The sequence below is a fragment of the Rhinolophus ferrumequinum genome, chromosome 23 (assembly GCF_004115265.2).
Source record: "Rhinolophus ferrumequinum isolate MPI-CBG mRhiFer1 chromosome 23, mRhiFer1_v1.p, whole genome shotgun sequence".
In the NCBI taxonomy this organism is placed as follows: Eukaryota; Metazoa; Chordata; class Mammalia; order Chiroptera; family Rhinolophidae; genus Rhinolophus; species Rhinolophus ferrumequinum.
Window position 1 is genome coordinate 37,810,587 of NC_046306.1, and position 16,888 is coordinate 37,827,474.

At 40.7% G+C, this 16,888-nt stretch overlaps 1 protein-coding gene across 1 annotated transcript in view; it reads left to right on the forward strand.

The window, feature by feature from the left end:
- The window catches only part of PCSK2 (proprotein convertase subtilisin/kexin type 2), a 274,524-nt gene that overhangs the window by 246,350 nt on the left and 11,286 nt on the right, over positions 1 to 16,888 (forward strand). The window contains exons 9-11 of the mRNA XM_033095229.1: positions 1,925 to 2,140; positions 4,267 to 4,367; positions 15,579 to 15,806. Of these exons, the coding sequence (XP_032951120.1) occupies positions 1,925 to 2,140; positions 4,267 to 4,367; positions 15,579 to 15,806 (545 nt within the window). The remainder of the gene's footprint in view (positions 1 to 1,924; positions 2,141 to 4,266; positions 4,368 to 15,578; positions 15,807 to 16,888) is intronic.

The window sequence follows — 16,888 nt, forward strand, 5'->3', positions numbered from 1 at the left end:
CCTTTAAGCCACCGAGTCAGGACCATGGACTCCTGGTTGCCATGCAGGGACAGATTTATTCTGCCAGAGCTTCATTTGCCTTCTTACCCCTAGAAGTGTTACCAAACAGTCTGGAACAAGCTGTGGAGAAGGGGGAGGCTGTATACCTGTCACTCACCGCCCACACTGCATCGCTGCTCTTTCTCCAGCCCACAGGGGAAAACAGAGTAGCCCCAGCCCTACTGCCCCCCAAGATAGAACATAGAAAGCCAGAAAGAATGGCCACTCCTGGGTGGAGAGAGTATCCCTAAAAGATGGAAAGGGAAAAGAAAAAGTTCTGTTCAAAAGACTAAGAACACTGAACAGAAAAGCAATGCTAACTTAGGTATTTCTGACTAACTTGCCATTTATAACTAATTAGCATTTGGTAATAACATCATATATATCATTATATGTTTAAAGTTATTTTTGCTCTACGTTTTTTAACTTGATTGTATTAGGCATTCTTCCTATATTTGGTGTTCTCTTCTACAAGTGAAATGTCATATAACATCGTGTTTAAAAGAATTCTAGTACAATCCAATTGGGATATATAAATATATATCATATATATGTCATAGGCACATATATACATATACATATACATATATACATACGAGGTCAGCCAATTAAGTTCGCCAACTCATCCTAGAAAAAGTGCTACATTGCTGAATATCACTACAGTCACCTTCAAAGTATTCCCCTTGGGAAAATATGCACCAACGCTAGCACCTAGTCCACCCTTCAAAGCAATTTTGGAACTCTTTTTCTGGAATGGCCATCAGAGCTGTTGTCATATTACCCTTGATGTCCTGAATGTCATCAAAATATCTTCCTTTCAATATTTCCTTTATCTTCGGGAAAGAAAGGAGTCGTTGGGGGCCAGATCAGGTGACTAGGGAAGGTGTTTCAATACAGTTATTTGTTTACTGGATAAAAACTCCCTCACAGACATGCGAGCTGGTGCATTGTTGTGATGCAAGAGCCATGAATTGTTGGAGAAAAGTTCGGGTTGTCTAACTTTTTCACAAGCCTTTTCAGCACTTCCAAATGGTAAAGTTGGTTAACTGTTTGTCCAGTTGGTACAAATTCATAATAATAATCCCTCTGATATCAAAATAAAAGGTTAGCAACATCATTGCAACAAGTTCTCAAACTTATTTGTCAGACCTCATATACATATGTATACATATGTGTGTTTATGTATGTATACACATGTATATATACACACATTCATATTATACATATGTATGTATACATGTATATGTATACATATGTATCTATACATATAATCTGTAATATTTATATATTTTGGAGTAAAATGTTTATTTTACACCTAAAATATTTACATATAATGTAAATTTATATATAAAAAATGTATAACTATATATAAAATAAAATATATATCTTTCTATCTTATATAGCTAAGTATAAACATATATGTCTACTTACATTTTTGCTGAAACAATTTATGAAAGGATACATAAGAATTGGATAATAATGATTACACTTAGGGGGATTTTTTTTTTCCCTTTCAAACACTTGGACTTTGTACCATGAGGATATACTTACTACATTAATAGCTTTTTTTAAAAGTTGTTCATTTGTATATTTTACGGAGATTCTTCTAGCCTTTCTCACCTCATTATCCCTAGCTTAAATTGTAAATTTGGATGACTTTTTATATAGAATCTTTCCTGGAAAAAAAAATTCACGGCACCCCACCAGAAAGATAGTGGTATTCACCAGCGGACAGAACCGAATCCAGTCATGTTGTTCAGCTGCTAACGAAGCCCATGTCCTGACCCTCCCTGGGTGGGACCCCCACCCCCGAGGAAGAGCCCCCTTACAGCCCCTGATACGCACAGGCGTTGGCGTTGGTGGCATCTCTCCTGTCTTCTCCCAGGGTCGAGGGGGCAAAGGCAGCATCTATGTTTGGGCCTCTGGAGACGGCGGCAGCTACGATGACTGCAACTGCGATGGCTACGCCTCCAGCATGTGGACCATCTCCATCAACTCTGCCATCAACGACGGCAGGACGGCCTTGTACGACGAGAGCTGCTCCTCCACCTTGGCCTCCACCTTCAGCAACGGCAGAAAGAGGAACCCCGAGGCTGGAGTGGTGAGTGCGGCCACTGGCCGTCTGTGAGGCTGTGGAATGCGCGGGCGCTGGGTAACGTCATGCGCGATACTGTGACAGCAGAGGAGGAAAGGGAGCGCCCCCTTCCTAAAAAGTCAGCGTATGGTTTGAGGGGAGAGCCTTTCTCTTCCAAGCGTCATAATACTTTGTTATTGGGGGAGAAACATATGTACGATGTGCAAATTAAAAGCAAGGCCATGATGACCTTCTTCCAGCTCATTTTTCATAGATTATCTTTCTTGTTTGTTGTTTTGGTTCAGAAAGAATGACAAACTCTGGTTTACTAAAAAGTTACCCTGGCAGATCACTTATAAAGAGAACTAATATTAGGAACAGGGGCATCACATCACTACCCCATATGAGCCAAGAACCCATCCATGTGTTACAGTAATTAAAAAATTGCATCCATGGATGGACATTTCTGGGTCCATAAACCTCCCAAAACTGGGCACACACGTGTATCTTCTCAGGGAAAGAGTAGTGGCTTTGATCATAGTTTAAAATGGATCAATGAGAAAACAAAAAGATTAAGAATCACAGGCTTCGATTACTTATTGCACTTTTCTGAGTAGCTCTTCCTTCCTGGGCAATTAGTTATAATGGTGAATTTTCCAATTCCCTTAGAAATATATATCTGGAGAGTGTAATGAACCTTTTGGGACCTCTTCCTCTCTCTGGGTATTTCACTCACATATCAGCCTTTCCTCAGACCTCCAAGCCAGGAATTTAAGTAAATGGTTCAAAAGTCCTGCTGAGTTAGTTACAACCTGACTGTCTACTCACCTCCGCTGGGACTTCCCAAGAGAGGAGAGCAGGAACTCGGAACACAATCATTACCAACCAGTTCTTCTATGCCAGGTTGCCACGTGGCTCCACATTGGCAAGCTGGCCAGGCTCTCACATAAGCCAGCTGATCCCTTTACCTACAGGAGATACAGACTTTGGCCTGGCTCCTTCCATGAGCCCTCCTGGGCTTCCCTCTTGGTATTGGGGAGGATAAAGACGCCAGCTCCTACCAAGCAGAAGATAACTTAAGCCCCTTTTATCCTATGAGCAGTACAGGCAGAAAGGGAGAAGAATATAGCAGAGAAGGACAAGTAAGGGAGGCCCCGATCCCATTCTGTTTGTAAAGCTTCTCTCCTCCACCTAGAAGCTCCATTCCCTGCCCCAAGGGCCTCCCAATAGTGTCACTTTGTCCTCAACCTTATCTATAACTATCTTTCTACTTGGGCTGGGAAAGGGCCTTGAGTTCCCTCTGAATATTGTAATTTTCCCCTATCAGATGCCTTTAAACTTTTCTGATACTTTGTCCCTCAAAGTAATAGGCCCACTTGAGCATCCTACAGACAGAGGAAGGATAATTTCTATGGTTCATCATGATTGTAATGAAATCCTGACTCTTACAAACATTGAAAATGATGTTTATCTCTTTGTGAACATTCTTTAAAACTTGGTTGATCAGTAAGAAGATCTCCCCGCTTAAGAAGAGTTGTGGAGGTGATCACTCACGTATTAGTTATCTTTGCTCAACATGTGCCAGAATCTCTCCATGAATTTTAGATGTAGAGAAACATTTTCTTTTTAATGGCCTCTCCTTCAAGGCAAGCTTTAGCTCAGCATGCTTATTCTTCCCTGTTTTGGAATGCCATGTTTTCCTTCTTCAAGGGAAAATGCTGATGCAATGGCCCTTAGGCTTTCTGAGATCTGACCCCAAGCAACAAAATTCACCATTGCATTGACTATGGTGGTGGTAATGACTTATCACTTTCCACCTATCTTGTTTCCTTTTAGGATCCAAGAAATAAATCTTTCTATTCTATGGAATAACTACAGATATACTTCTCTGAACATTTACTTTTTTCTTTATCTTGTGGATGCTTTAACTCATGGTGTGTCCCTTTTTGTCTGGGCTACTAGAAAGCTCAGATAAAATATATGCCAAAATAGATAGATAGATGGGTCCTAAGCTTATTCTTACCTTCATCTTAATCTTCTTCAGAACAAGGTAGAGTTTAAATAAAAGAAATGGATAGTCCTCTGCTCCATATTGTTTTGGGGTTCAAAACAGTGTGACTTATTCACTCATTACTCAATATCTTCCCTTTCAGGCAACCACAGATTTGTATGGCAACTGCACTCTGAGGCATTCTGGGACATCTGCAGCTGCTCCTGAGGCAGCTGGAGTGTTTGCACTGGCTTTAGAGGCTAAGTATGTTTCCAGCAAAAGGTGAAGGGCCAGCTCTGAAGGGTGGACTAACATGTCTCTCCATCCAGAACCAGGTGTCCATGGAGGCAAAAGTGGGTGTGAGTGCCTGTGATCAGTCAGCATCAATTAACTTTGGTGGGCTTTCCTAAATGAATCATCAGCTCTAAGACACACACACACACACACACACACACACATACACACACACACACACACACTCACCACAAAACTATATCCCTAGGAGAGCACAAGATCCCAACACCCAACTGTACATAGCTACTTACTCAGATACCAAATAAGGGCATGTAGATATTTTCTCTTCATAAAACATCCTTTTATCCTCTGTGGATCCCTTGGATATTTTACTCCAGTAATACCCACAATCAACTAAATGAAGGAAAACCATTGCGAAGCTGGGTATCTAGCAAAGTATTTCAGAACCCTGTGTGGCAAACAGGGTGCTCCTACTCAAGATTTGTTAACTGATAAAGTGAATTCACTTTTTAATACTGAGACAAGGTGGGCAAAGTCATGCAGTGTTGACCAAAAAATGGGCTTTACTGGGAACCCTTCCAAGCCGCGGATAGGAGGAGACCATCTTCTCTGTTCTCACCATCCCACAGAGAGGCCGCATATCACTACTGCTGGGCACACCTTGGATGTGAGCATCAGCTAAGGCACTTACCCACCTACTACTGTATATTCTCTTAGTGCAAGCCAGAGGCTGGCCTTCTGTTTGAGCAATGAACATGTGGGCTTCAGGCACCCTGCTATTGGTGTGAGTACAAATGCCTGCTATGTAGGGAGTTGCCTGAGAATGCAGCACCAGCAACTTGTGAGAAGTTGGATTCAGGCTCCTGGGGAAGCAGAGTTGAGTCCCTATCCCATACCCCTCAGCTGTTGCTAGGCAACTGGTGCTTCTAGCATCAAATCTCCAGGCAGCTCCACTTGTCTCTCTCCACATATACAGTGCGTTTTGTAATTTGTAAAGGAGGCAAGAGTTGATTCCTAGAATATGAAGGTACTTTATTTATTTTTTTATTTATTTTATTTTTTTTATTTTTTATTTTTTTAAACATCATTCTTTTTTTTCCTTTTTTTTTAAATTGGGGGATATTGGGGAACAGTGTGTTTCTCCAGGGCCCATCAGCTCCAAGTCGTTGTCCTTCAATCTAGTTGTGGACGCCACAGCTCAGCTCCAAGTCTAGCTGCCATTTTCAATCTTTAGTTGCAGGGGGCACAGCCCACCATCCCATGTGGGAATTGAACCAGCAACCTTGTTGTTGAGAGCTCACACTCCAACCAACTGAGCCAGTTGTCTTCAATCTAGTTGTGGAGGGCACAGCTCACTGGCCCATGTGGGAATCAAACCTGCAAACCCTGTTGTTCAGAGCTCACACTCTAACCAACTGAGCCAGCCGGCCACCCCTGAAGGTACTTTAAATGATTATCTAGTTAAACCTTCTGCCTTCAAGCAGAAAAGGCATAATTATCCTCCTTTTAAAGATAAGACCGCAAATTGGGAAGCACACCTCTCTTTGGATCAGGCCAAATTTTGATTCTTCTAACAAGACAGGTAAATTTAGAACAGGAAAATTTAGACAGGAAAATTTAGAACACCAGGGGATGGACACTAGTCAAAGAATTCCTATTTATACACAGAGCCTACTGCCCTATTAAAAAGAGACCAAAACTTACAGATTATGTGCATTTCCTGAAGACGAAACTGATCCCATGGAGAGCTCTGGAATATAAATTATGCCTCAAAGATTGTTCTACCTCAAAGCACAGGAGCTGGGCTGCCATGTTCTTGTGCTGGACGTCATTGGCTAAGAGGCACACCTAGGATAGCTAACTGTGAAGCACCTCTAGCGTTCTGCATCTGTGGGCAAAGGGGCTCCAGTATCCAGCAGTTAAAACCACTGGTCAGCATGAAATAACCCCAGAGAAAGCCCAGAGGGAGGAGGGAAAACTCTCCATGAGCAGTTCCTACCGCTCTTCTCTCTTTATCTTGAGACAAGGCATCTGGGAGTCCTCTGTGAAGTGTGTGCAGCAGTTAAGGGCTCTTTCCCACTCAGAGGCTCAATAAGAAAAATTTACAAAGCAATTTGAATGCGGTGAACAAATTATCCTGTCAAAATGTACAGCCATCAGGACCATTAAAGAGGGAAAACAATCACCCCCATGACTCCAGGGGAGAAAAGGAAACCCTTCCTCTCTCCTGCCCAGTCACCACTTTGTTGTTCAACCTCAAAAAGTACTTTTCTGGCAAATGCTTGAAAGTGGCTCCTTGGGTCACATGGAATATTGCTCAGATTTCCCAGTGTGGCCAATATTGGAGAAATTTCAAAAGATTTCTTTAGTGGGGGTGACTGTGACTGCTGCCTTCAAATATTTTGTGTTCTTTTCCTATGACTCAGGGTTTTCTGTGTGGTTCTAGAGGTCTGAGCTAGGTTTGAGAGGTAGATGTCATAAAGAAGCAAATTTTTGACTCAAGAGAACCATTTGTAGTAAAGTGGCCCATGTTGAACTAGAACAATGTTTCCAAAACTTACCTTCCAGGGGATGGATTTTTTTTAATGTAAAATTTTAATCAAAGTATAATAGACACTGAGAAAAGTACAAATATTAAGTACAGCTCAATCACTTCTTAGAAGGCTAACAGATCCATGTAACCATCACCTAAATCAAGAAGCAGACCATTACCTAAGTACCACTCTGGGCTCTTTTGCTCTGAGAGTCTGAGATATTCCTCTATGCAGTTGTGTGTTGTTGGTTACAGGTCATTCATACTCAATGTGGAATATTACTCCATTGTATAAATGGATATTTGGGTTGTTTCCACTTTGGGACTATTATGAGTAATACTTCTATGAAAATTCTTGTACATGTGAAGCTATTTATGCATTTCTGTGGGGTTTTTACTAGGGAATCAAAATGCTGAGTCAGGGATATATATATATATATATATATATATATATATATATATATATATACAGCTCTGCTAGATACTGCCAAGTAGTTTCCCAAAGTGGGTGTACCCATTGACACTCCTTCCAGCAGTGTATGAGAGTTACAATTGTTCCATATCCTTGTCAACATTTGGTATTGTCAGTCATCTACACTTTAGCCACCCTTATGGGTGTGCAGTGGAATCACATTGTAGTTTTAATTTCCATTTTCCTGATAACTAGTAAAGTTGAGCACTGGAAGGAGTTTTGAAAATGATAGATTCCCAAGTCTCAGCCAAGAATCACTGAATACAAATCCATAAGGATGGATGGCCCAGTAATTTGTCTTTTCAATCCCATTCCAGGTACTATATAAGCAGCCAACCCATTGCTGGTGTGTGGACGAGGGTATGTGGCACCCAGTAAGGCAATGGCTCTATGAACCTATGAATCAGGGTGCTATTGTGCAGAATGTGAATATCTAGAATCAGCCTCTGATTAGGTGCTGGTATTAGATCAAAATTGAAAACAGAAAATCCAATAACAATAGTTAAACCAAGAGGGGAAGGTGGTGTTTTTCTGTCATGTGAAAGATAATACAGAGGTAAGAAGCCCAGGGCAAGTATGGGGGTGCCACCATGAATCAGGGAATCCAGCTCTTTCTGGATTTCCGCTCTGCCACTTAATGCTCTCTAGATGCTGCTGGACCTCCAGCCATCATGTTTACATTTCAGGCAGGAAAAGGGAAAGAGCAAAGGGAATAAAGAAATCCACCATCTGAGTCAGCCCTGTTTAAAGGTTTTTCCAAGAAGCTCCACCCAGTGGAGCTTATTTCTGCTGATTTCTCATTGACCAGAACTGTCACATGACCACCCCCATGTTGCAAGGGAGATTGGGAAATATAGTTTTGTAGCTGATAACATTGCTGTTCTGAATAAAATTGAAGTTTTCTTAATAAGGAAGGAAGGAGGATTGATAGGAGGGACAGGACAGCTGGTGTATTTCAACAACTAAGTGGGCAATTACTCACCTCCTCTAGATCTCTATCCAAAAAATAGAAAATTAGATCATCAATAAGTCTCTTAAGATTTCCTGGACATTGTAAGTCTGCCTCAAAAATATTATGCCTTTAGAAAGTGTATTTTTAATTGGATATGTGTAGATTTTAGGGTTGAATATGCCTTAAAGCTGAAAATGTTCATTTATTTTTAAATATTGTCACCAATACTTTACCTGGGACATAGTGTCTATTCTCGTCTAACATCACTGCTCAATATGAGCTAGATTTTATTATTAATAATAATAACCTCTTTATTGAGTGTCCAGTACTGTGCTAGTTACTTTTCAAATGGTGATCTACATTTACACCCTACAACAAACCTGTAAGGCCTTATCGCCATTTTATAGATGGGAATCCTGAGGCTCAGATTATTAAAGTGACTTATCCAAAGTCACACAGTTGGAAAATAGAGCTAGGATTTAAACCCTAAGGAGCCTGAGCTCCAACTCCAGGGTCTTCCCTTGGTCCACCTATGGGACTTAGAAGAGCCTCTAAGCTGAGTGTCTCACCACTCATTCTGCCCAGGACAAAGGGCCACAGTGAATGAATTGGCTCTTCCTCAAAAGCGATGCCCAAAATCAGGTTTCAATTTCTTCAAGATAAGGTTTTGCATACCACATCTATACCAGGATATCATGTAAACTGGATTTTCTCTCACAGTGTATAGGAATTAGGCAAACAGGGACTGTGGAAAAAAAAAAATTCCAGCTTGACTTACAAATGCATTGTTTTCTTAGACTGGAATAATCCCAAACTTTGAAATTGTGTTCTAATCCTGTCAGCGTGTAGAGAATAGACTCTAAATTGTAAAGCTGAAAGAAAACATGGCTCTTTCACTACTCCAAACATCTCTTCTTCTGCATGAAGAAAACCAGGCCCAGGTCAATGAAGCTACTTGCTCAGGTTCACACATCTTACTCGGTTTAGATAAAGATCATATCCAGGAGGTAGAGGGATTAAAATTCTGTTGGCTTCTAGAATTTAAGAGATGTTAGTAGAAATCATTCTTCCAACCTTAACATTGCAACCTCTTCAAAATATTTCCATTTTCAAGTTCTCTGAAGATGCATGTTCTCTCCTTAAATTCCCTTTGCTGTCTTGATCATTAGGAGGAAAATGTTAATTGGGTCCAGGAGAATTTGATATCATAAATAGAAGAACTCTGAAAGACAATGGTGAGGGGCAATCCTCACAAACAAGGAACTCAAAAAAGTCAGTGTTTTGTACTTTATTCTTCTTAGCAAGAAGTTGGTAAGCCTACTGTAAGTTTTGACTTACAGTAGGACTCTGTAGGAGATCTAGTTCTGCCAACCATACACATAGGTGAACCAACATAAGCATGTAGTACACTTGCTAGAACCAACTTTAGGTGGTTTAAGAAACAGTCATTCCTAAGTCTCCCTGGTGCAAGATTCCTCTTTCAGCCATGCAAAGCCAGTCTCTTCCTGGGCTTCGGACTGGCTTTTCTAGAACCCTACACTCTCCTTGCTCAAGACTTCTGCCACAGTGTCCAGGATTTTCTCCAGTTTCCTGAGTGACCTCTTTCTTTGGAGCCCTGGCCTTTCCAGATGAAAATGTAGCCACCCTCCATCTCTAGAAGCCCTGGATTCCACTTTGATTTCTGTGGGTGCTGGCTCTGAAGCAAGAGCCAGCTAGTCTACCCTGACTGGCCTAGGACCAGTCTACTAATAATTATACATTTATCCCTGGAACATCACAGATTCCTACTAATGATTGGAGCCAGATGCACGAATGTAACAGTTTTTGTTGATAATTCGGGATTCACTCAAGCATGGCCTTACTCCTTATGGTCATGCCTGGGCCACAGTCCTGCAGCAGCCTCTGACTAGTGTGGTCCTGCCTTCCAGTCCCACACTTCTTGATTTCATTCTCCCTGGTAACTCTGCCTTTATGGCTGTCACTGAGATAAAGTATACTAATGTAGGTGAACACTTGTCATCCTCTCCTGCCATATAATTCCTGGCTCTCCCTCCCTGTCACACTCAGGGCTCCTGACCTCCTGTGCTATTTTAAGCTTATCACCTGCACAATGCTTGCCTTCTCCCACCTCTAGATCCTTCCTTCCAGAATCTTCTGTCCCGTAGAAGCCTCCCCTTCCTTGTCTTTTCACTCAGTCTCTCCTACTCATCCCGTTGACCTTGGCTTAAAATGTTGCTTCCAAAAGATAGTTGGTCACCCCCTGGACCAAAGTTTCTCAAATTTCCTGATAATGGGAATCCCTAGAGTGCTTTTTAAAAACAGATATCCAAGCCCTTCCAAGTCCACAGACTCTGAACCTCCAAGAGAGTGCCTGGAAAGCTGTAATTTTAACAAACATCCCCAGTGCTGACCAGGAAGTTAGGAACCATTCCCCTGGACCAGCTTTGCTCAAGCTTTTGGCTGCATATTGGAAATACCAGATGTTTGGACAAGTGCATGAAATCAACATCTCTGGGTCCTATCTGACATCATTATGTTTTAACATTTGATTCACACGTGTAGCCAAGGTTGAGGACCGCCATCTTAGACCAATGTTCTCAAACATTTGTGCACACAAAAATCATCTTGAGAATTATCCTAAGTGGAAATTCTGAGGCTCACAACTTTCAAAAGGCTGATTCAGGAGAGCTGAGGTTGGTTCAGGCCAGGAATCTGCGTTTATCAGCTAGCCACCACATGGTTTTGATGCAGAGGACTCGAGGACCACAGTCTGAGAGCCCCTTGGTGGGATAACACAGGAGTTCCACTGTTGGTTTCCTCAACACCCTAGATCCCCCTTCATGACAGCTTTCCTTATTTATTTTTTTCCAGTTTTATTGAGGTATCATGACATACAGAACTGTACAGTATAAGGTGTATGGCATAATAATAGTTTGAATTTTATATATTTTGTGAAATGCTTACCATAATATGTTTAGTTAACATCCATTATCTCATATAGATACAATGAAAAGAAAAAATTTTTTCGTTGTGATGAGAACTTTTAGAATCTACTCTGTTAACATTCATATGTATATATCGTACGGCAATGTATGAACTACAGTCATCATCATGTACATTACATCCCTAGTACTTATTTATCTTATAACTGGAAATTTGTATCTTTTGACCACCTTCTTCCAATTTTACCTCCCCCTACCTCTACCTTCGATAACAACAAATTTTATCCTTTTTTCTCTGAGTTTGAGTTTGGTTTTCTTTTTCTTTATTTTTAATTAAAGTTTATTGGGGTGTCAGTTGTTAGTAAAGTTACATAGGTTTCAAGTGTAAAATTCTGTAGTACATCATCTATATATCGCGTCGTGTGTTCACCACCCAGAGTCAATTCTCCTTCCATCACCATATATTTGGTCCCTTTTACCCTCATCTGCCATCCTCCTCCCCCCTTACCCTCTGGTAACCACTAAACTATTGTCTGTGTCTATGAGTTTTTGTTTCTTCACTTGTTGTCTTGTTCATGTAAGTGAGATCCTATGGTATCGTCTTTCTCTGTCTGACTTATTTCACTTAGCTAATGTGCTTGAGATTCATCTACGTTGTTGCAAATGGCAAAATTTCCTTGTTTTTTATGACTGAATAATATTCCATTTTATATGCATATAATATTATATATTACATATATTATATGCATACAAAAAGTTCTTTATCTATTTATCCATTGATGAACACTTGTATTGTTTCCATGTCTTAGCTATTGAAAATAATGCTGCTATGAACATGGGATTGCAGATATCTTTCCAAGTTAATATTTTTGTTTCCTTTGGAAATATTTCCAGTAATAGAATTGCTGAGTTAGATGGTAGTTCTATTTTTAACTTTTTGAGGAACCTCCCTACTGCTTTCCATAGCAGCTGCACCAATTTATAACCCCACCAACTGTGCATGAGTGTTCCTTTACTCCACATTCCTGCCCAGCATTTGTTAACCCTTGTCTTTTTAAAATAACTATTCTAACTGGTGTGAGTGATACCTCATTATGGTTTTGTCCCTTTTGAAATATTGAGTTGTCTGTCTGTCACCTGAGGCTGTAGGCTCTGAGAGGGCAGAGACCTTCCTACAACGTGCCCAGAATTAGCCTGGATGTGGTAGACACTCAGCAGACGTTCATGGAATCACTTCATTGTGCAGTACTTTTCCACAAAGATGTGCCTTTTTTCCCAACTACATTATTATATAAAATATTTGAGAATAAGGATGAATATATCACCTTACTTGTCCTATAACACTAAACACAGTGACCTTTATATTGTAGACACTGTATAAATTTATTTTTTATTATTTAAGAGGTATTACCTAAGATTCTTGAGCTGCTATGGTAGGATTAAAGCTTAAAGTAAGTTGATGAAATACCTATGCTACACAATAATGTATTCTATCAATTCTGAGATTGCTCAGAAGAGGGAACTAAGACAGACAGTTTTACTTTTTGACATATGCAAATGGCTGGCCAAACAGTGCCACAAATTCAATTACACTGGAGTATGGACTATGCTCTGATTTATTGCAGAAGAGAGAAAATACTTGTTCTGATACATGCTCTCTCTCATGGACCCCATGAGAATAAGTCCATGGAGAAACATCTGACAGAGTCCTTCTCCAAGTGTTGGGAAGCATAGCACATTTTTGTGCAGACCCCGAGCAAAGATAAGAGATACTCCACCTGCCAGTCAGTCCTCAGATCACCTCAAAGTCCTCTATTTGTCAACCATGTGCCATGAGCTCACAATCCCATTCCAGCAAAACACTGAGCTGTAGTTTATAATCAACTTCAGGAAGTTTCACACCATTCACTTGGGTCCTGGGGACCATATATCCAAGATATGTTCTTAATTTTCTCAAATAACCATTGACCTTCCTTGAAACTTTCTCCTTAAAAGTTGGGTAAGGGGGGTGGGGTGTGGTAGACGAGGGAAAGGGGGATCAAATATATGGAGATGGAAGGAGAACTGACTCTGGGTAGTGAGCACACAATGGGATTTATAGATGATGTAACACAGAATTGTACACCTGAAATCTATGTAATTTCACTAACAGTTGTCACCCCAATAAATTAAAAAAAAAAAAAGTTGAAGGTCTGCGTTTCAAGAGCACATGAATCAATAGCATCTTTTGGCTCTGATTCAATGCTTTGAACCAATAAACACTGCATGTTTTGAAATTTTATCAAGTGAGTTATGTTGTTCCTAGTCCCCTGAATTATTTGACTTCTGAAGAGAATATAGTACAAGGTTGTTCCAACTTTTTTGCTCATGACTCTCAGTGATACATAAATTTTGCATTGCAACCCAACACACCACACACACACATACATACACACACACACACCCCAAAAGTTCTATGAAAAAATAGTTTTTCATATTACATGCAATATATACTGTTATCCTTTTCTATTCTGTTCTATGCATTTTTTTAATGATAGTGCAATCTATTAAAGCACTAGTTCTCAACCTTAGCTATCTCGTAGAATGCCCTGGGAAGTGTTAACAATTTCCAATGCCTGGGTTCCACTCCCTGAGAGTCTGGTTTAATTGGTCTGAGGTGTGACCTGAACAGTAGGATCTTAATGTACATCCCAGGTAAGTAACCTGTGATTTCACAGCACACAAATGGGTCATGACTTGCAGTTTGAAAAAGATACACACTGAGTAACATTAGACACTAATTTCCAAAGGCGTTGGCATTTGCAGGCAGACTTGTTTATTCACTGTGCCAAGGGCTGCCCTAAGCACAGGGGATACAAATATGCTGAAGATACTGTCTCTGCCCTTGAAGAACTAACAGCCTCATTTTCACAAATGGAACACACCAATGTAGCCAACTCTCAGATCAATGATCAGAGCACTGCCAGCACCCAGAAGCATCCTTGGTCCCCTTCCAGTCTCTAACCACTAACATGACTTCTAACAGCATAAATTAGTTTTGCCTGTTTTTATATTTCAAATCAATTCACTCTCATACAATATGTTCTCTTCAGTGTCTGGTTTCTGTAGATCAACATTCTGTTTGTGAGATTTATCCATATTATTCAGAGTACCTATAGTTCATCCATTATTATTATATAGTATTCCTCATTCTATAAATACATCTCAACTGGTTTATTAATTTTACTTTAGATGGGGCTTTGGGGACTTCACAGTTTAGGCATATGTACAGTCTAGTACATATGTCTGGTGAATATATACACATATTTTTGTTGGATAGATACCTAGAAATGGAACTTCTGGGCCATAGCTTAAGCATATGGACAACATTAGGAAGGTACAGCCAAATAGTTTTCCAAAGTGCTTGCAATAACTTACACTCCTATCAAAAAAGTATGTGAGTTCCAGTTGCTCCACATCTTTGTCAACATTTGGTATTGTCAATCTTTTTTACTTTAGCCATTTTAGCATATGTGTTAGAATATGTATTTGAAATAAATTTAAGTAAAATAGCAAGTTTGTTAAATTGACATATACGAGGTCGGACAATTAAGTTCATGAACTTGTTGCAACGATGTTGCTAACTTTTTTGATATCAGAGGGATTATTCATTATGAATTTGTACCATCTGGACAAACAGTTAACCAAGTTTACTATTTGAAAGTGCTGAAAAGGCTGCGTGCAAAAGTTAGACGACCTGAACTTTTCACCAGCAATTCATGGCTGTTGCATCACGACAATGCACCAGCTCACACAGCACTGTCTGGGAGGGAGTTTTTAGCTGGTAAACAAATAACTGTATTGAAACACTCTCCCTACTCACCTGATCAGGCCCCCAATGACTTCTTTCTTTATGTGAAGATAAAGGAAATATTGAAAGGAAGACATTTTGATGACATTCAGGACATCAAGGGTAATACGATGACAGCTCTGATGGCCATTCCAGAAAAAGTTCCAAAATTGCTTTGCAGGGTGGACTAGGCTCTGGCATCAGTGCATAGCTTCCCAAGGGGAGGACTTCTAAGATGACCTTAGTGATATTCAGCAGTGAGGTATGTAGCACTTTTTCTAGGATGAGTTGGCGAACTTGATTGTCTGACCTCATGTATATAACAGTTCTAAATAGTGTGTGGAAGTGCTCCCGTGACTTGGGCATTCATGGATGTTCCAAACTCTTACCAGGGGCCTGTGTTCTGTCTTAGTAATTGTGTCCCTCTCTCTCTGTCTCTCCTGCTCTCCCCTTTGCCCTTGTTCTCGAACTCTCTCTGTCTCCGGTATCCAGCCTGGGTTTGACCTGGAGAGACATGCAGCATCTGACTGTGCTCACCTCCAAACGGAACCAGCTTCATGATGAGGTTCATCAGTGGCGGCGGAATGGGGTTGGCCTGGAGTTTAATCACCTCTTTGGCTATGGGGTCCTTGACGCAGGTGCCATGGTAAAAATGGCTAAAGACTGGAAAACCGTGCCCGAGAGATTCCACTGTGTGGGAGGCTCTGTACAGGACACTGAGTAAGTGGGGACATGGTTTTGCTACATGTGGAAATGCCCCAGAGATGATGCCATGCCTTGGCGACAATATCAGATTCACTCTCCATGTCAGGGAGAGATGCTGAATATGATTCAGGGACAACCAGCTTCCAGGGAGAGCTATACCATTGTGCAACGCAGGAGGGTGCCATTTACATAGACCACAATTGTGTAACTCAGAACCCTTACTTTTAGGTATAAGCCTTAACTGTTTTTGTACCTTATGCCATTATTTTAATTGCAAAAACCAACCAGTGTGACTAACTCCCAGACCAGTCAACACAATATAACCAATATCCCAGAAGGCCCCCACGTCCTCTTCCATCATCATTTCCCCAAGGGTAACCACTGTTCTTATTTCTAACTCCATAGATTATTTTGCCTATTTTATGCTTAATATAAATGGAATCATACACTATGTTCTCCTTCATATCTAGATTGTTTTGCTCAGAATTACATTGTGAGATTCGAACATGTTTAGTGTGTACTTGTAGTTCATTTATTCTAAATGTTAAATAGTGTTCCTTTGTATGACTGTAACGCAATTTATTCAGTCATTCTACTTGTGCGACAATGGTTTAATTCTGAGGTGCATAGCCATTTGGAAGGATTTGAATGAGAAGTTACCCACACAGAAACCACTGAGCTGGTCACACCTACTTCTTTTCCAACTCACATCACCGCAAAAGGATTAGACAATATTAGCTAGGGTTTCCAGGGGGGAATTCCCACCCATTCTCAGGAATTTATTTTGCTTTCCCTTTTTCGAAGCCCAAGATATAAACTGTTTTCTGTTCTCCGTGGTGAATCGTTTCCACAAAGTGGTGGCCAATACTACCAACCACCTAGGTCAAGGAGCCGATTTTCCCAATTTCCCTACCAACTTTTCTCAGGATTCAGGAATGGGAAAGCAAAAAAAAAATCCTGAGAACAGGCGGGAATTCCCTCCTGGAAACCCTAACTCTGTCCTCACCAGGCTGCTGGGAGACTTTAATGAAACAACCAGCATAGAGCTGGCACACAGTAGACACTCAGCAACTAGAATTTTGCCTTTCCCTCTCATC